Source organism: Hydra viridissima, unplaced genomic scaffold (assembly GCF_058129835.1).
Source record: "Hydra viridissima isolate aposymbiotic clone 2 unplaced genomic scaffold, HvirCarnegie_v1 scaffold_3, whole genome shotgun sequence".
Classification (NCBI taxonomy): domain Eukaryota; kingdom Metazoa; phylum Cnidaria; class Hydrozoa; order Anthoathecata; family Hydridae; genus Hydra; species Hydra viridissima.
Window position 1 is genome coordinate 5929018 of NW_028324302.1, and position 20774 is coordinate 5949791.

The 20774-nt window shown below is 29.0% G+C and overlaps 1 protein-coding gene and 1 pseudogene across 3 annotated transcripts; one reads left to right on the top strand and one right to left on the bottom strand.

Moving 5' to 3' along the window:
* The first annotated feature begins 1124 nt into the window (after positions 1-1124).
* Positions 1125-19371, top strand: LOC145180660 (uncharacterized). Of its 3 annotated transcripts, none has more exons than XM_090083555.1 (9): positions 1125-1147; positions 2135-2601; positions 2988-3148; positions 6646-6831; positions 11033-12411; positions 12493-12772; positions 13558-13720; positions 14342-14468; positions 18597-19371. In XM_090083555.1, the coding sequence occupies exons 2-9, from the start codon at positions 2151-2153 to the stop codon at positions 18916-18918; spliced, it is 3069 nt and encodes a 1022-aa protein (XP_089939681.1). In that variant the 5' UTR covers positions 1125-1147; positions 2135-2150; the 3' UTR covers positions 18919-19371. The 3 variants fall into 3 exon arrangements, with proteins under 3 accessions (XP_089939681.1, XP_089939680.1, XP_089939682.1); XM_090083554.1 differs by lacking the exon at positions 1125-1147 and adding an exon at positions 1714-1851; XM_090083556.1 differs by lacking the exons at positions 1125-1147; positions 2135-2601; positions 2988-3148 and adding an exon at positions 6366-6478.
* Positions 7881-10082, bottom strand: LOC145194341 (uncharacterized; annotated as a pseudogene).
* Positions 19372-20774: the final 1403 nt, after the last annotated feature.

The following is a 20774-nucleotide window of genomic DNA, read 5'->3' on the forward strand; positions in this document are numbered from 1 at the left end:
TTTATATTATAATACAATATTGTGAGGGCGGTGGATTTTCTTTATTTTATTTTCTTAATGTTAAAGTTTTTCTTATGTTTAAAGGAAAGGGGTAAAGGGAAGGTTTGGGTTTGGTGTTGTTTGGATTAGGTATGTGGAGGTTGGGAACAAGGTCGATGGTCTGGGGAGTATTTGGTTAGGAAAGGGCTAGGTAAGGGCTGTAGAAAGGTATATGGAGGTTAGGAACAAGGTTGGGGGTATTATTAAATATTTTCTATGTTCGGTTCCTCAGGTGATATATTACGGCGCGGCTATAGTAAGGTGCGCGGTTAGAGCATCAAACTTTTCAATAACAATATTTAACGCATATAGTAATAACAACAATAATATTAATAATCGAAATGCAAACAAAAGTACCTACTACTGGTTCTTACTTATTTTTCTTAATAAATATTCTCAAATATTCTCATCAATATATATTCTCTTATATTAACTCATGCAAATATCAATAAATCAATACAGGTAATAACGCTTATTTAAAGTTACTCAAATATCTTTTCTTACCAATTCTTCTCGTAAGTTTCTCTTTAAAATCTTCATAAATACTTCTCATAAAGTTCTCTTTAAATCTTTAAAAATCCTTTTCTCATAAATTCCTCTTTTAAATCTCTTTAAAACTCTTTTCTCATAAAATCTTCTTTTAAATCTCTTTAAATCTCTTTTCTCATAAAATTCTCTTTTAAATTTCTTTTCTCATAAAATTCTCTTTTAAATCTCTTACTCTACCTTAACCATCTCTTAACCCTCTTAACCCCCTTAACCAATTCTTCTTTTTTTGAGCTTTTTATAGTTTTCGGTTGTTTACCGTTTTGCAACTTATTCATCATTTATTTATATGACAGGCTGAATAAGTTTCCGTGCGTATATCTTTTCTTGGTCGTTGTTATTTTTTACTTTTCTTTTCGCTATATCGTTTATTCATATGACAAATTCAATAATTCTCTGCGTGTACGTCTTTTCTTGGTTGTTGTTACTTTTTACTTTTTTTTTCGCTTTATCATCTTATTCATATGACAAATTCAATAAGTCTCTGTGTGTACGTCTTTTCTTGGTTGTTGTTTTTACTTTTCTCTTCGCTGTATCATCTTATTCATATGACAAAGTCTCTGTGCGTAATTTTTTGTTGGTTGACTCACTCTTTTCTTCGTTCGAATGTTATATGCTTGAGTCGGGTAAAACTTAAAGATAATGTTTACAATTTTCTTATTTTCCCTCCTCACAATATTTCTCGTGCTTCACCAAAAAAACCAAAATCGATGCTTAAATTGTGAAAAAATCTTGTCATTGTTTAAAAATCAAAGTTGTGCATAATTAAAAATTTTAAATTTTCTTTTATAACTTAAAAAAATTTGGCAGTTTTTTTTTTATCACGAAGATATATTTATAGCAGGATAATTTTTTCATTTTCACGAAATTCATAGTGTTAAAAAGGCGTAAATCAGCACGGAATAATTAAATAAATTTTACTTCATAGTAAGAGCAAACATAATTATAACAAAAACCAGTAATAGTTTAGAGTAGGCAGTTGAGTACTAATGATTACGCTGATGTCTAATTAACTATAAAAACTCTGTTTCAATTTTTGAGTAACCCTCCGTTGCCATAATTAAGCTTTAAACCCTTGATCTGCCTCAGGCAACTTTATTCTAAAAAAAAAAAAAAAAACCCGGTTCGAAAATGACGTTCGAAATTTCATTAGGGAATTCGAAAGTAGAACAAAAGTCTGAAGTAGTTAAATGGAAATCTTGTAGTGGTTGCTTTCACTTAGTGTTTTCGTTAGTAATACTATATGTATATGTTAGCGGTAATAAGGTTAGTTATTCAATAAACCTAATGCCTAGATATTAAGTCTAATACCAATTAAATTTTAGGTTTTAAGATTGAGTATAAGGTTTAATGTCTTAGGAAATTTAAGCTTAATGCCTGGGGATTAGACTTAATGTCTAAAAATTAGTTCTAATTTATCACTAGCATATATATCAAATAAATGATATAAAATTGATTTTTCTTTTGTAAAGAATAGTCTAATGGAAAGTTTACTCCAGATATTTTAAAACACAAAACTTGACCAAGTTATTGATTATTTCTTGTTTAGGTTATGATACATCATCATGGAGGGATTTCGAATGAACACTGTCAATAAACAAAATTTTAACATGATTCAACATCCTGCACAGCAAATGTTGCCACCAATCCAGCAACAGTTTACAAAACATGCTATTGATTTAAAAAAAGATTCTGAAAAGTTGCAAAATGATCAAGAACGTCTTTCTAGCTTACATTCCAAACTCCACAAGGAAGCTGAAAAGATTCGGAATTGGAAAAATGAAAAAGAAATTGAACTAAAACAGAAAGATCGCTCATTATCTGATGCACTACAAACAATAGAGTCATTGCGAAAGTCAATCTATGAGTTGCAAGTTCAAAATGAATCTTACAGTACTAAATTACACCAAACTGAAATAGAAAAAGAAGAAACAGAACAAAAGATCAAGACAGTAAGAGAAATGGCCAATTTGCTCCGTGACCAGATGATCAACTTAGAGAGTCGAATCATAAAAGGTTATTTAATTAAAAAGCTATATTTGTGTATTCTGCAAAACTTTCCATTTTTTATTTAAGATTATAATTGGCTGAATTGAAATTAAGAGAATCATATACATATTTCTTCACTAAATTCAGTAGATTACTTGTGATAAGAATTGATCACAAGTAATCTACTGAATAAGTTAAATGTTTCAAGATAAACCATAATTTGATTTTGTTAAATTTAAAAACGGAATTCACACTATAGAAGGAATTTAACCATGCTACTGATCATGTTTGCTTGTGCATAAGTGTTATACACTATACATGCAATACATAATACCTATTTCAACTTGTATGTAATGACCTAAGATTTTGGTATAAATAAACTCCAATAATTATTAAGTCTCTCATTTTTGTAGGAGAACAAGACAAAGAAAGTGTAAATCAAACAAATCAGAATTTGTTAGAAGAAAATCAAGTTTTGCTTTTAAAGTTTCAAGACTTAGATATTAGTAATTCAGCAATGGTTGAAAAATATTCCAAACAGTTTCATGATATTGAAATACAATATAGTGAAAAGGTATTTTTAAGTTTTAATTGTATAAAATAGTTAAACTCATATTTCAAAACATGGTGTCTTGTCAACTGTAGGACAATTATTCTTAATATTATTATTTAAATAGCTTAGTATTAATGTTTCACAAAAATATTAAATATTTTAATTTACAAAATCTTCTGGTTTTGGTAGGAAGGAAAACATTTCAGTGTTGCATCCAAAGCAAAAGTGAAACTGAATGGAGTAAATGTGAATTCATAGATTTATCATAAAGAGTCGTTTATGGATTTTTGTAAAAGGTTATAGGAAGTCTTTTGGTAGATTTAAGCTATGGTTTTTGATAATAATCTGACGCTAAGATGCATCAAAAATTACTCATTACTTCCTATTGGATAATTTTATTAGCCATTTTGAAATACTTAATTTTTCAACTAATTAACAGAAGTATAATTTAAATAAAACATAAAAAAAAAATCTAACTTTTTAATGATATTCATGTCATTTACTGATACAAACAATTTCACTATTCTCTCTTATACAGATCACAAAGAAAAACTTTCGCATGGCATCTGGAAACTAAAATTTTAAAGGGATTAAATTTCTTTGAAAAGGTCTAAAAACTTTTTTTTATAACACTCTGTAAATATTTATAGCTAGCATCATCTGAAAGGATCAAACAAGCCTATCTAGTCATCCCCCTTCCCCTTAAGTATACAAACAAGTTAACCTGAAAACTATGAAACAATTGTATTTCAAAATAAGACTTTTTATTCCTTGTTGCATGAGAGAGATTTTTTTGAATTAGTAAATAAAACAGAAATTAAAATGACATATAAAGCAAAAAACCATGAAGACTGTAGAAAATATTTGTTTTCTTTGCATGAGAAAAGGTGACAGATTTAAATAACTTCATTATTGGAAGCCATTTGAAACTCTTCTAGAACCCTCTTGCAAAATAGAGATGCTGGTAACATGTGGTACACTGCCACCAATATACAACTTCTCCACAATTGTTGTCAAGTAATTGACAAAAACATCTAATGGATGTGACTGCCTCATACCAAACTGGAAAGCTCAAGCTTAATGAAAAACATCTTTTGGGACCAAAAGAACAAACTAAAAACTTTGAAGAAGGAGAATCTTCCAAGCTTGGACCTTTTTAAAGATCTCACTTTCAGTCAGTACAAAAAAGATGCTCACAATACCAAGTTCAGTCAAATCCAGTTGAAGTTGAGCAAATTTCATCTGCTATCATTAGCTCTAAGGATGCATCTCCAGAAAGAACTGTCTGCCTGAGTAAAGCAAGAAGAGGACATTTATTTCCATTAATACCAGGTAATAATACCTTTGCACAATTCCAGAACTTTTATTTTCAAAGAATGTTATGATCATCCACAAGTGATTACATTAAGTGATTGTCTTCTAGTTTATCTAATTTATTTTGTTTAGGCCTTTTTTACAATGCAAATTAGGGATCTACGAATCTCAAAGTTTTGAGTTCAAGTTCAGGTTTATTCAATAATCAAGTTCAAATTGAATGTATTAAGTTAATTTAAAATATTTTGAGTTTTGGTTCGATATTTAGAAGTATGCTGTAAAGTGCTAGTAAAAAATTATTAAAATGCTTTAGAATTGAGTAGAGAGTAAGTAGTGTTATTTGGAGTTATTTTGATAAAACTAATGATACTATTTTTGTTAAATTGAAAATGGCAGTCAAGAAATATTTTCTACAACTGGGTTATTTACTCACCTGAGAAGTTATCATAAGAAAGCATCAGCAGAGTGATAAAAAGGCACGAGAAGCACAAAGAATGAAAAAGGAAGTAAATGAAGCTGGAAAACAAGTGCCAGTTAGTGTCACAGATCTTTGGGCAATGAAACCAGAATGGATTTGTGATAACATGCACCCAATAACTCATGTTATTTCTATAGAAAGCTATAGAAGTAACATGAGTTATTGGGTGCATGTTAGCTTCCAATTACCTGCTGTACAATTTTGTAGAAGAACATGGTTTTTAAAGTACTTATGAAATTGGTTGTTTTTTGGTGTCATTCCAAGCAAGACCACTTTTTTCTCGCAGTGTTGTGCCAGCTATGTATAAAAATTTGAAATGAAAAATAATTGATTGCATTACTACTGAGTTTTTTGACATGTTATCATTTTGTTTTTCCACAGACATTTGGTCTTTTCATGCACTGGATTCCTACATACCTTTTTGTATAATGTATTTAGCTGCTGATTTTCAAATTTAAATATATATACTGGAGAATAAACCATTTGTGGATGTGTTACTGACAAAGCAGTATTAGAATCTCTTAAGAAGTCAATTGGAGACTTGACCAAGAATAGTACCAATATACGTTCTTTGAGACAATAGTAGTAACATGATAGCAACCATAAACATGTGCCAAACTCACTGAGGATTTTATAATGGTTTTAGCTTCTTTTGAAAAGGCTACCAGAGAGCTATGTGGTGAAAACTATCCAACATTATCCATGAAAATACCAGCTATGTATGGATTACACAAGAGATTGCAAAGTTTCAATAGTGATATTGTAAATACAGGCTCTGGAATTTTCTGAGACTAAGAAATGTTTATTTTAGTGTTTTATCAATCTTTTTTCAGCATTTACTTACAGGACTTTAAGGACAAAACTCATTACTTCAAAAGAATACTGTATAAAATGTGTAAAGATTTTTTTCAGTTCTAGTCTCTAACATCCCATATGTAAGAATCTATTCATTTTTGATAATAAATGTTCTGAAAATTGATATTGTTAAAAAATGCTTTATGGAATTTTACAGTTTTAATTATTTTACCATAAAAATTTTAAACAAAAAATTTGACTCCGATAAAATGATTTCAAAAACATCTCTAAGTGTTCTCACATGGTCTATGTAATTCTCCCCCCTCCCTCTCCCAAAAAAAAAAAAAAAAGGGTTTGTTCAAACCTTTCAGATGGTGCTAGCTATTAAAATTTACAGGGTGTGATAAAGAAGTACATGAATTTATTAATATCTTGGAATACTTGGAGTAAACACTAAAAAAGAGATCCAGGCATTAAATGCATGATAATCACAAAATCTGTAGATTTCAACAAGAATTTCTTATAGTCTTATTAATATTAAGGAAATTTTCTGAATTTAAAAACATTTTGAAGACAGAAGAAATAATTATTTGACCTTTTGAAAATCTTGGGCCTATTGTTACTACTGGGGTCTAGACAGCATTCCATTAAAATCCCTTACTCTCAGGGGCTCTGTACATGCATGCTACATTTCAAGAATTTAGTAGGGCATGATACAAGAATTAAAAAATCAATGGTAAATGTTGTAATCCTGGATTTTATTGGTAAAATTTTGAAATAGATTCAATGCAAAATTAAATTCTAAACATTTTTAATGCTCAAAGCTTTTTTCTTAAAATTTGAGCATTAACCTATATTCTTTTTTATGTCTAATTTTAAGGTTACTTAGTTTTTTATCTGATGTACATTTTGATAACATTATCTTCTTAAGGTTATAGACTTAGAGTCAAATATTCACCATCTTGAAAACCAAGTGGTTAATTTAATTGAGTTAAAAGCAAACCAAGAAAAAGTTGCAAAAGATTATGGTGCTAAGTTAAAGGCAAATGAAGAATTAATTGAAAATTTGAATAATCAGTTAAACAATACCATGAATAAGTTACATCAAACTGAGCAAGTATGGATCTTTATAATTATTTTCTTTTTTTTCTCCAAATAATAAAATAGATTAAGTCATCTGATGTTATTTTGCATTAGAAGATTGTTATAAATCTGTATTTTTTTTTGGTATTGCTAGATATAAGAAAAAGTAGTACTTTCAATTAAATAAAATTAAAGTAAAATTTTATGTATTATGCATAAAATTTTTCAAGAGTTTTAAGTATTTTACCTGCTTTTGATAAAGTTATCAGTCAAAATAAAGTTTATATAATTGATAAATAAAAATGTTTTGAAATAATTTAAAAATTTTAAACATATTTTTTATAAAAATGGTGTGTTTTCAAATTTTGATTTGGAAAGAATCTTTAATCCTTAAAGCACTGCAAACCACAATCATGACTTTCCTAGTTCACTGGCTTTTGAAACTATGAACAATATACGCAGAATACTGTTTGTGGTAATTTCTTTTTCCTGGCTTTTTCTTTTTCAGATTTTTTTGATGTTGTTTTTAACTTTTGGTTTACATGAAAACATAAAGTTTGCAGGCTTTATATCAAGAAGGGCAACTAAATGCAAATGTCCTCTACAATTTTACCAAAAGAGTGTAGATTTGAATGATGATCAGCTCTTCATATATGTGTCTGAGTAAAATACTAAGTGATAACTAAAGGTGGCCCATTCCTTGCTTTGGAGAAGTTATCAAAGCCAATTGTAGCACAATATGATACCTTAAAGTCACAAAAACTAATTACTTGTAGAAAATTTTGATTTCAAAAACTTTGTTTAAATATTTAGTGTTTGTTAAGAAAGGTACCGTCAAAGGGGGTTACTTTGGCCAAAAAACTTGCACCTTAACACTTTAGTAATGTTATATTTAATATGAATTGTAGTAAGTTAGTAAAAACATTTTTAAACTATTAAATAAAAGATTCCCTAATCATCCATACAACTTTTTTAAATATTTAAAAATAATATATTTACTTTTGGTTATTTTAAAAATTTGGCCAAAGTTACCCAGGGGTTGAGGTTACTTTGACCACTTGTTGTTTTCTCATATAAAATGCATTGTAAAAATATTCTAGTAAAAAGATACCCCACACATTGAGTAACTATGGCCCAAAGGAAAGTAATAGACAAATTTAAAAATTCAAAATCTTATTTATTTATAAAACATTAGAAGCAAAACACGACATTGAAATTAATTGAAAAAATTGCTTACACATGTAAAACTGAAACCTGTCAAGTAAATTCTAAACTAAAAGATTTTAGTTGCAAGCTAAAACACTTAAAAAGGAAAAAAAAACATCCAGTTCAGGAACTTTAAAATGTCCTCTTTTGTTCAATAGTTTTGGGGGCTCAATTTTTGAAATGACATCCTTCCAACTCTAAATTAACTTGTCTTTCTTCTGGGGCCAAATCCAGCTCTTGCTTTTCTTCTCCATGCAATCAATTGTTGGCCCTTCTTCATTTACATCAGGCATCTTGTCAATGAGTCCTGCAAAGTAGTTTTTGTCATACAACACCACTACAAAATCGCCTTCCTTCAAACACTTCTTTTCGTCTAAGCTCATTCTAGGAAAATCCTGTCTTTCAAGTCCAGTATTATCTTCACTTTCTGAAAAGTTCAAATTATCTGACATGTCATGGAGTGACATAATTGAGTCATCATCACTAATGCTATCAGGACTGTCAACTTTTTCTTCACAGATAATCTTTCTCGGTTTTTTACTTTTGCCTCTATTGCTCGTTGAAGGGACGTTTTCCTCGAGTAACAAATCTTCATAGCAAATGCTTTTGCCAGGTAGTGCATTCAATTTCTTTCGCTTCCTCTTCTCTTTTTTGTTACTTTTACACTCATCTCTTTTCTTAGAAATGTGTTCAATAAAGGTTTCACTGACAATGCTGGAGTCGACTTCTTTCTGTGGAAGTCTTTTAAGAACATTTTCTTTGCAGAGTGGATAAATACCAGTTTTTCTAAATCCCGAAACAATATTGTTTCCTTTTTCTGCATAAAGTCCATCAATCAGCTCTTTTAGCAATCTAGGGAATATATCTTTTGGAATATTTGCCAGATTTCTTCCATGTTCTGATTCTTTCCAAGTGGTTAGGATTTTCCGCCATGCTGCTTTCATTGGCGCAAAGTATGAAACATCCAGTGGTTGAGTTAAGTGGCTGGAATGAGCAGGCAGGCACACAAACCTTATGTTATTCTTTTGACAGGCTTGGAGTACTTCAGCATTTATGTGTGAGGAGAGATTGACCCCAATTAAAACCTTATATCCTTCCTGCTTTTTAAGTCTAGGGAGCAAACCACTAAAAAACCAGTCCTCGAATGTGGCCATGTCGAACCATCCGCTCTTTGTACGGTTGTACCTGCAACCTTTTGGCCCTCCCTCAGTCCATGTAGACCATAAATGTTCTGATTTATAAACTACATAAGGGCTCAGCATCTTACCAACTGCATTCCACACATCATAATAGATGTGCAAGACTTAGTAGAGTTCATAGTTTGCTCCATGTACTTCAATCCCCTTTTACAAATTACTTTAGTGGTTCCTGGGTCATCCCAAAGATTTGTCTCATCATAATTCCATAAATTTTCTGGCGGAATGCTCTCAACAGATTCACTAAGTTGATCAAAGTACTTTATTATTACAACTTTGTCAACTGCAGCACAAACTGTTTTTATGTTGCTGCATTCTCGAACCGTCAGTGTAGGGTTCCGCTTTCTAAACAATCTTACCCATTCAATGCCTGGAAGATTATTTTTAAACTGAGGGATTGTGCGCCCAGTTTTGTCTAGATAACCCTTAACTATAAATCTAAGGTCTATTTCAGTTAAGGGGAATCCAAATTCAGCCATCTTACAAATATGTTCCACAAAGACTTTCTCTTGCTTCTCGTCTAACACAGTTATGCTTCCTGGATTTTTATTAAAAATGTTCTTTAACTTGTTTTTTACTGTACTTCTTGGGATTTTGTACACTTTAGAGGCACTAGTTTGAGCGCACCTTCCTGATCGAATGTCATCAAGACTTTTTTGTAGAGTTTTATTTGAATAGTCAGCATACTTACGACTACCAACTTTCCGCACATAGTTTCTAGGCATGCTGATTTCACTACCCTTGAATCTCACCTGGAAACAACAAAATGGTATCAGTAAACAGTACCAAAAGATTATTAATGTATATAAAACAATAGGTAACATAATAAACATTTATAAAATAAAATTATAAACTGTGGGGTAACTTTGGCCAATAATAGGCTTGGCCAAAGTTACCCCACTTAGGCTGGAATAGGTTATGCCATAACATTCTTAGCAATAAACAAAAAAAATTGATTACATATTGTAATAATTTAGATAATGTCTAACAACTATATATATAAGTAATTAAAGTACTTACTTGCTTTGTAAATTTGTATTTAGTTAGGTGTACATGGAAAAGTTTGGAAGGTAAATATTGATGTAACCATAACAACAAAACTTTTACTGCCAATAGTGCCAACCTAAAAAAAGCTGAAAAATCAAATACCCACATAATAATTAAAGTTAAAGTGTAATCTATGATTTGCATGTATGAAAGTGGGAAAAAATATATATTTAATGGAGTTATATGCTAAATAATCTTTTTACCGAAGTGTGGCCAAAGTTACCCACGCTGGCCAAAGTAACCCCCTTTGACGGTAACATAATTTTTTTTGTTCTCTGAAATCTGAATTAAGTTGCTTTCAGAATAAACAAAAGTTTTCAAAAGTTTTTTTTTTCTGAAATCACTTGTCATTTTTTGTTCAGATACTTTTCTCTCTAACTGCAAATCACATAGAAAACCTATGAGTTGAGTTAAAATGTGTACAATGAAAATGGTAGAGGCTAAAAAAAACAACTGAGCTTTGGGAACATTTTTAAAATGGTTAGATGAACATTCCTATAGTAACAGTGACTGAAAAAAATGGTTAGGTGAATATTCCTAAAGTAACAGTGATTAAAAAAAAATTTAAAACAGTGTCTTCAAAATTTACTTTTTTCTTCAGCTTTTATTCAGTGCTTTAAGGGATAATTCAAGTTTTAAAACTGACAATATTACTATAATTCTAATATTCTGTAATAGTTATATATTATTATATTATTAGTAAAGTATTTGATCTTTCTGCCTATATTTAAATACTGTTTTTGTCTAAATTTTTTTAAATGAAACTTTGGCATAATATATTTTTAGATGTTAAATGCACATCAGAAGTCTCTAACAGAGACATCAACTTCATTCTTTGAAGTATCTGAAAAATTAAACTATTGCAATCAAAAATTAATAGAGGCTGAAAATTTATGTAAATTTGTTCAAAGTGAGAGGGATGCTAAGGATATCCATAGTAAGGAAGTAGAAGAAATTTATACCAAGGAGATAAAATCTTTACAAAGTGATATAAAAGATCTTACATTGACTCTAAATCAGGCGAAAATTGAAATTGAAAAATTAAATGAGCAGATTGTTAGAAAAGAGGAAAATCTTGCTGTCTTGACAGAAAAATTCAATATACAAACTGTAACATTAAATGATACAGATGAAAAGCTTAATAAAGCAGTCCTTTTTGTAAATGAAATGGAGTTATGCAAAAAAAAAAACTTGCAGACTATTGAGAGTTATGAAGATGAACTTTTCAATCTCAAAGAAAAGTTAAAAGAGAGTATAGATGCTAATATAACTTTAAACTTGAAAATTTCAGAATTAAATGAATCCTTTGTAAAACTTGAGTCAGAAAAATCTGAATATCAAGATCAAGTTCAAAACCTAAAAAATAATTTTGAAGTATTAATTATGCATGATAAAGATAGGCAAAAAATGATAGATGAGTACGAAGTGCAAATAGAAAACACTAAAGCACATATTACTTCCCTTGATTTGAACATCTTGCATTTAAAATCAAAAAATAATGACCTTGAAAATGAATTAGATAAACTTAACAAGGAAAAAGATCTATTAACAACCAAAGTTGATGAGCTACAGTATAACATTGAAGAAAAAGTTCAAAATCTAAATGAACAACAACAGAAATATGATAAGCTGTTGACAGAAATTTTCAACTTAAAGATAACTAATAGAGAGCAGGAAACTATCTTAAATAACTTAAAGGAAAAAGAAAATGAAAATGTACAAAATATGAAAAGTGAACTAGCTGATCATGAGAAAAAAAGCGAAGACCTTGGAAATAAAACTAAATCTTTACAAAGTCAAATAAATATTAAAGCAAAACAATTAAAATCTATTGAGAAAGAGTGCAAGTTGTTAAAAAACCAATTAAAGTTGAAAACAGAAAAAATTGAAAAGCTTGAAGAGCAACTGAAAGCATCTACTGAACAAATAGCATCAAGTAATTTAAAACTTTCAGACTGTGCTAGAAAGCTAGATGCTACTGAGAAAGAACTAAATTTAATTGTTGCTCGTTGTGACAGTGACCAGAGAGAGTTTTGTTTGACTCTTGAGCATTATAAAATTGAAAATGATAAAATTGTAGAAAGTTATGACAATGATAACAGTGCTATGAAGTTACAAATAGAAGAATTACAAAAATGTCTTTCAGATAAAAATGATAACTTGAGGTATAAAAAGCATTACTTTCCACTGTAAATAATATTTTAATGATATTTATCTTTTTAAAAATGTATTTTTAAAATCTCTAGCAACCAGTTAAAAGAAGCTATTCAATTAAGTGAACATCAAAAGCTTACAATACTTCAGTTTGAGGAAAAAGTTTCAGAAATGTCTTTACATGAGTTTCGTAATCAAGAACTGGAAAAACTTGTCAAAGTGCTTTCACACCAAGTTGATTCAGAACGCTCAAATTGTCAGCAAATTCAAGCAGAATATGAGCAAAAATTTAGGTCACAAATTACTAGACAACATGAGTTTATCAAGGATCATATTCCCAGAATAGAAGAGCAACTAGCTGAGTCTAAACAGGTTTCTATATTTTACTTTATTTTCTCTTTTTGGACTTATTACTTTATTTTGTTGTTTTTTAATATTATCTATATTTTGCTCAATAAATTTTTTTATTAATCTATGTTCATATTTAGAACATCTGAAAAACCCATACTTAAAAACACTTTGCATGTAGTAAGGAATTTTTTTTCTAAGCAACCATAACTAATTATTAACAAAACTCTTTTTTTTGTAAAATGAAAGTTAAATTTGAGACTAAGCTCTGGATTTAGGGTTTACAATAATTTCAAAAAACAATTGTGTCTATTTCAAGTAGAACATTAAGCTTATTTTTTTTTGTTGTTCTGTTATTAAACAAATTATTTTGAAATTTAAAAAAAAAAATAGAAAAGTTACTGTTGGTTTCCATAAATATAAAGTAAATGTAATATTTTCCTAGATTTTTTAAAATTAAACAATAGGAAAATTTTCAATTGGTTTAAAATGCCGAGTTTTTTAATGTTGTCGACATAAATTTAATTACTTTAGTTTAGAAATTTTTATTGAACACAAGTTTTCAAAATAATATACAAATAAAACTAATGTCCTATTTTTTAATAGTAATTTTCTGTTTTAAACAGTTAAACTTTGGTAAAGTAATTTTGAACAAATCTATAATATATAAACTTCTAATTCCATCTCCTAAACTTGATCTTTATGAATTTTAAATTCTATAAAGAATGAATAATATGCGTAAAATTGATCGCTTTTTGCTTTTAATGAAGTAATTATTTGCAACATAAGGAAAATCTTTCTTGCTGCAGTTACATCAAAATTCACCTGCTAAAACATATTCAATGAAGAAACCAGAAGATCATCTTGTGCCAGTAACACCTCATATTTTGGTGAGTTCATCAGGCCCAGTAACACCACAAACTATTTTAAAGAGCAGTTACTCAAAGAGAGGCAAAAGAGTTCTTTTTACCAGTAAGAATTAGTTGCATTACACCAATTTTTTCTGAGTTTTTTTTTTCAGCTACAGTTGAATTTGTATGTTTAAATTAGTAGTTAAATGCAGGAGAACTTGTTACTAAAATTTTGTGAAATGTAAATTGATAAATGTTTTCTTTTAATTGAATTTAATATTCAAATTATTTTACTAGTGTTACAGTGTGTTCAAATGAAATGTTTCAAGCTGAATTGTATTGGGATTTACTGGAATTTATTTTAAATATTGAAACAAAAGTTTGAATCAAATTCCTGAACAAAAACATCATACCTAATCACTTACATTTCTAGAATTGGGCCCATGGAGGTCTAACTAATTAGGCCTGACTAAAAAAGATATACTCAATATAAAGTCTCTGCTTAAATAATAAAAAAAAGTTCAAATGGAATTGGCAAAAACATTTTTAAAATCAAAAAATTAAATTTGATTTTAAATGAGTTGTGCTTTCATTTTTTAGTTAGAGTTGGAGCGCAGCTGTGCAATAATTTAAATACAGTTGTTATTCTAACAATTATTATTTGATTCCAATCTGTTTGCTATACAAAATTTTATATAAAGCAAAAAAAGTTTGTTTTTATTTGCATTAATGGAATGTTTAGGTATGGATGAAAAAGAAAATTGTAAACCTATGGATACAAAGGAATTAAATGAAAGACCACCAAAGACACCAACTCTCAATCAAATTTGCTCAGGAAATAAAAATGGCTTAATGAAATTTAATACACGGTATTTTACTGATCCAATATTCTAGTATATATTAGATAATGTGTCATTATTATAATTGCTATAACTTGTGAAGAATTATTGATGAAAGCAATTTATTAGGCAATTGATAAATCTTTATGTATACTTGTTTAACATCACAATTTTACAAAAATCTTTGAAGTGGTGCAAGAGATAGTCCAAACTATTTTAAATCAAATCTGGGGTTCTGAATCTGAAAATTACACCCATTTTTTCCATTAAATGAGACGTTTTTTAGAATTTTTATTACTTAATGATTCAAAGTGATGATCCTGCTCATCACATACAAGACGTAAATTTTTTGGAATTCTATTCAAATTACTATGGAAAAGATGAAACTTGATATTTGTAATTACACCAAAGTAATTAGTTTTTCAGTGAGAATATTTTTAACAATTTTGATAAGTTGTTTATCTAACTCATGTTTCAGCATTTAATGAATCATGTTTTAATAAGATTTTAAGTAGATTTTTTAAAAGATTACAAAGTTTTTTGAATCTACACAAAATGTTAAAATGGTAGCATGCAAAATTTTGCATTTTTACAGAACAAGTAATATTTTTTCTATATTAAAAAATCACCCTAAATGATATAAGGTAATTTATTAAATTTAGTGTATTACATTTCATTTTTTTCTGGGAAAGGGCAAAATATTGTATAATGATAGAACACAAAATAAACAAAATCATTTTCTGAGAAAAGGCATTTGTTTTGCAAGTTGTTGTGAAAACTGTAAGTAAACATTTACTCTCCTGTATTTAAAAAAAGCCTAATTCCGCCAAAATACATAATGACTGCAGGAAAACAGTCTGTCTTCTCTGCCTTCAAAAGTGCTCTAGATAGCTCACTTCTTTTCTGATTGATCATAACCAAGAACTGTTTTCTCAAATCAACTTTATTGATCCAAGAGTACCAGTTGAAGTGTGTGATTGTTGTCAAGTTTGCCTTCATAAAAAAGCACAATGGAGAGAATGTATCTCTGCCTTCACTGTCCAACTTTGACTCCATCAAAATTCCCCCTCCAACTAGAGGTCAAGGATATCAGTCTCTTCAAAATTGGCCACCTGAAGGTAAATGAAACATATGCCTTATCAACACCTTAATTAACTACTGCTAATCAGCAAGCCAAAGTTGAAAAAAGGTGCTCTGTTTGCTTTTTAATCATATGAAAAGGAATGCCATATATGTACAGCGAATCTACTTTCCAAGAAAATATAAGGGAGCTTGTTTCTACTGAAATAAAGGCCAGAGAACAAATTGCTTCTTCTGTTATTGCTTCAAAAGAGGCTTCTCCTCGTGGAATTATTAGGGTTGCACAGCTTGCTGGACAACCACTTCCAATTACTCCCGGTAAAAATTCAAGAACTTATCTTTTTCTCCTGATTAAATGCATTTTTATGTAAGTTAATAATTTTATGCTGTTTACTGTAAAAGAAAAAAAAATTAGACTACTTAAACTCTTTTAACACTTCTTTTAAAAAGATCCTGATTGTTCCAAGAAGCTTTTCAGTGAAAAACCAAAGTTGACTGCACAAGACTTATCTTAAGTCCAATCCAACAAAGAACTATCCAACACAGAACTATCCAACACAGAAATATGGAAGCTTGCTACCTCTCTAAATCAAACTTCAAATGTCAAAATTGTTGAGACAAATTTCCGTGAAAAGTTTCTGCAACTTGGAAAGCAACTCTCAGATCACTTTACGCAAACAACTATCAAGGTTTACAGTGATCTGCAAATGCAAAAGAAACAGGTTGTGGTTCATTACAAAGATCTTGAAGCGACTGAAAATGAAATCTTTTTGTGAAGACAAGTTTACAATGATCGCATTTTGAAGCTGGGCATTGAAGGTGGATGTTGTTTCCTATTAGTCTTGGAATACAGGAAGAACAAGTCACTCAAGCAAAATATCCTCCAAGCAAAAACCGCTTAACAACACAATCAGCAAATGATAGTAGTGTCAAGCATCAGCTTCTGGTTGCTATTGGTGAAAATATTCCTGAAAACTATGAAAATATCAAAACACCGCTCAAATTGATTCAACTGGTCAATGTAGGTTTCATTGTCTTCTGTGACATAAAACTTGCCTACATCCTTTGTGGTCTGCAGTCATATGTGCAACATTGACTCTCAAAATTTGTTAAAGAAAGGCAATTTTCTAACATTTGGTGATCTCTGAAAGTGCTCTTCAGCATTCAAGAATGCAGGTAAAGATTTGAATAAAGCCAAACTCTTCAAAAATGCTGTTCATGGGCTTCTGCTAATAGTCTCTGACTCAACACTTGTTTTGGATGTGATCCCCCCAATGGAGCTCCGTCTTCTCTTCGGTGTTGTAGACCACCTTTTCAAAGCTCTAAAGGAACTGTGTACAAAAGCTGATAAATGGCCAATCTCTCTTCATATCAAGTGCCAGCCATTTCATGGTGCTCAGTTTGCTGGTAATGAGTGTCACAAGCTTCTAATAAAAATTGATGTTTTGCAAAGGCTTGCTAAGAACCACTGTGCTTTTAAAGTGTTTCCAGTCATTGACACACTGAGAATGATTGAACTTGTTGTGTCATCTTGCTTTGGGAATCACCTTGATGATGGCTATGCTGAAAAGCCTTCAACCTTTCAGAAATTATTCCTTCAGTTGCGAAAGGGTCAGTGTGACTCCAAAAGCACATGCTGTGTTTCATCACATTAATGATACTCAGACAATTTGAAGTTTTGAAAAGAAATTGTGTACCTACGTTACAGATGGTCTGATATTTCAGTGGCTATACAGATGGAATACTTGCTCCATTCTCAGACAACATCCAATTTGTTTTAAATATCTTTTGTAGATCATCTACAATACAAGAGCAATTGTAAAGAACCAATCCAATTTCTTTCACCTAAAAAAAGAGCAACCAAATAAACAATAAATGCTTAAAATCATTATCTTATGACTAACATTTTTAAAAAAGGTTGTATACCTTCCATTTAAATTTTTTTTTATATATCTATCATCTCTTAAATCATCATTATGTATCTACATCATCTTTGAAAATGTAACGCTGACAAATTAACAATTCTAAATGCATTTGATTGAAATTTTATTTATGAATAAAATGATTGTTCAAAAGAGGAACTGCACTTGTATATAAATAGAAACATAAAGAACAAATGGCTTGTTTCAAGATTTTGTTGCTTCTCGAAAAGAGCTATTTGGTCAATACAGTGAGCAAGCTACAGTGGAAAAGATTTAAAAGGCCAACCAACCACACAGAATACAGAGAGATATTGGAATCATGCTTGGTGGATTTCAACAGCAAAAATTTGTAGAATACAGAAGAAAAATCGGTTTTGACTTTGGCTTTCTGAAAGAAAATATAATTATATCTATGTTTTCTTTGTCTCTGAATGCTTTTTTAAGAATTCCAGGCTTTAAATTTTGAGCTGTATTTAACAAACCATTTTACTCGTTCTTGGAAATAAATAAACATCGGAAACTCATGACAATATGCTTAAAATGAATTAATTAGCTTGGATTTAATTTAGGGTGATGATTTAATGTAGAAAAACATTACTTACGCTAAAAATGCAAAATTTCGCATGCTCTCACTTCAACATTTTATGCTAAGTGAAAAAATTTTCAAACTAATTTTTTTTTTCTTAGAGGAAATAGTTTGATTTCAACTTTTACATTTTTTGAATCAAAAAGGTGTATATAGTAATCCCTCCAGAGGGTTTTTTCAGAAATTCAAGTTGATGTTTTTTTTCATTTCGACTAATGTTAATAATCCTGTTAATGTTTGCATTATGTTTGCATTATTTACCATTATGTTTGCATTATGTTTGCATTATGTTTGCATTATTTATTACCAGTTATGTTTGCATTATTTAAGTTTTACTGCAGTAAACTTAGTTGATCTATTTCCAAACAAAAATAAATTGATACGATAAACTTTTATTTATCATAAAAATGATTTTGAATATTTTTTTAATACCACTTTTACAATCGAAAGAATGTTAAGTGTATTTTAATATATTAGGCTGGAGATTTAAGTTGTAAACTATTTGATGTTAATGTTTTTGTTTTTTGCTCCATTATTTAAACTTCATTTAATTAGTAAAACTCTATCCAGATATTCACCGAAACCTGATCCCTATTTCGTTAAGCAACTACTAAACGAAGAGAAAACTGAATGTATAAAAAAAGAATGCAAAAAGGTAAAAGGGTACAAATCACACGTCGACAATTTAATTGAAGCTCATTTCAATGTTGTTAATAACCCATCCAACAAATCTTTCAGTCACAATTTTAAAACCAGTAGATCGTATACAAGTAATGTTAATAAATCTGCTTTCAAGAAAAAAATGAAAAAAGAAACAAAAATTAAAAATACCAGTGCAGAGCAAAATTTATCGTGGTTTGACTCAGACAGTGTTTTTGGATTCGATGGTTAAATAATAAAAACTACGATGACAGACGATCTTTGTAAAATGTAAAATAAGGTTTTTCAAAAATTTGTTTTAAAAGTACTAGAGAAAAACTTAACTATTAATGGTAATCAGTTTATAACTTTTTCTGATTGTGGGTATTTTTTAGTTAAAATTTACTTACAACGCAGGCTTGTTTATTAGAGTTGCGTTACTTAATTTGTTTTTTCTTTTGTTTTTGTTTTTTAATTATTTATTGAGAACAAAAAATTTATAATCCTTTTTATATTTAAGCGTTACGTAGTTATTGTATTTTATAAAAACGAAATAAAAATCTTGCTGTATATAGTTTTTCGTTTTGTTCAACAAAAATATAAATGGTGCACTTTTTTCCTCAATGTATATTTATGAAGAAAATTTCTTGCTGGACAGATTTTGGATAACTGATTAGATCCAAGCATAAAGTTACGAAAAAAATTACCTCGTTTTTAAGTGTTTTGTCTTAGTTGTTTTTCTCAAGATCAATAAATATATTTTCTTGTGATATTTTCAAAAAGTAATAATAGTAATAATAATAATAATAATAATAATAATAATAATAATAATAATAATAATAATAATAATAATAATAATAATAATAATAATACGAATAATAATAACAATAATAATAATAATACGAATAATAATAACAATAATAATAATAATAATAATAATAATAATAATAATAATAATAATAATAATATAATAATAATAATAATAATAATAATAATAATAATAATAATAATAATAATAATAATGATAACAATAATAATAGTAACAATAATAATAATAGTAGTAGTAATAATAATAATAATAATAATAATAATAATAATAATAATAATAATAATAATAATAATAATAATAATAATAATAATAACAATAATAATAATAAAAACTGCGTTATACAAAATCCACCTTAGATGCCTTCTAAAAAAATTAATAGGACAAAAAAGTTTTCTAAGTGTATTTTTGTGTGTGTCTCATTGAGATTAAAGCTATATTACAATTATTTACAGTTATAAGTAGAGTCTACTACATTCTTATTAACCTTTAGTTTTAGTTAAAGTATCCATAAACAGGGCTGCTTGACATGTGAGATTATAATTTTGTTGACGGAAAACGTCAAATAATAAATGAAGTGTTTTTTTTAAATTTTAAACCTTTCGGTTATTTTGGGTGCCAAGCACTGCTGAAGTCTTGAAAAATCATGTCTGAGCTTTCTCCAAAACTGACAATTACTGCTTTTCTCTTGCAACTCCTTCATTATTTATCTTTTGCAAGTTTAACATATTGTGTTATGAAAAAAATGAAATAGAAATCTCAAATTTTTTTTTTATCATAACGCATTCAACTTTCAAGTCCAATTACCCATTAGTTGTTTTGCCACGATAACATGTCAAATTTTTTTCTGTCCATGACTATTTCTGAAATTTCATCCATAAATTAACTTGCTCTTGCTTCTGCAGTGTTGCATTTTTTAATAGCAGTTATTCTCTTGTTTACTGTAATCTCGCTTTTTATGCAAGTAATTTTTTTGTTGTATTTTACAGCTGATATTGAGTGCTTTAATTTTGTTTACGAAAGGAATAAATAGTAGTTAAAACAAAAGGACAGAGAAATAGATGAAAATAGACCAAAAGAAAAGAAAGAGAACTATTTAAGAAAAATTTACACCTACAGAAAGATGCATAGAGGCTGAATTTCAAAAAAGAGAAACAAATATGAACGCTAAAAAACAAAGATCGAAAACATAACTTATCAAAGAAAAAGAATCAGGAAATTAAGAATGCTCGTCAATCAGCAGCTATGGCAGCATGCAAGATTTGGAAAAACCAACATCAAAA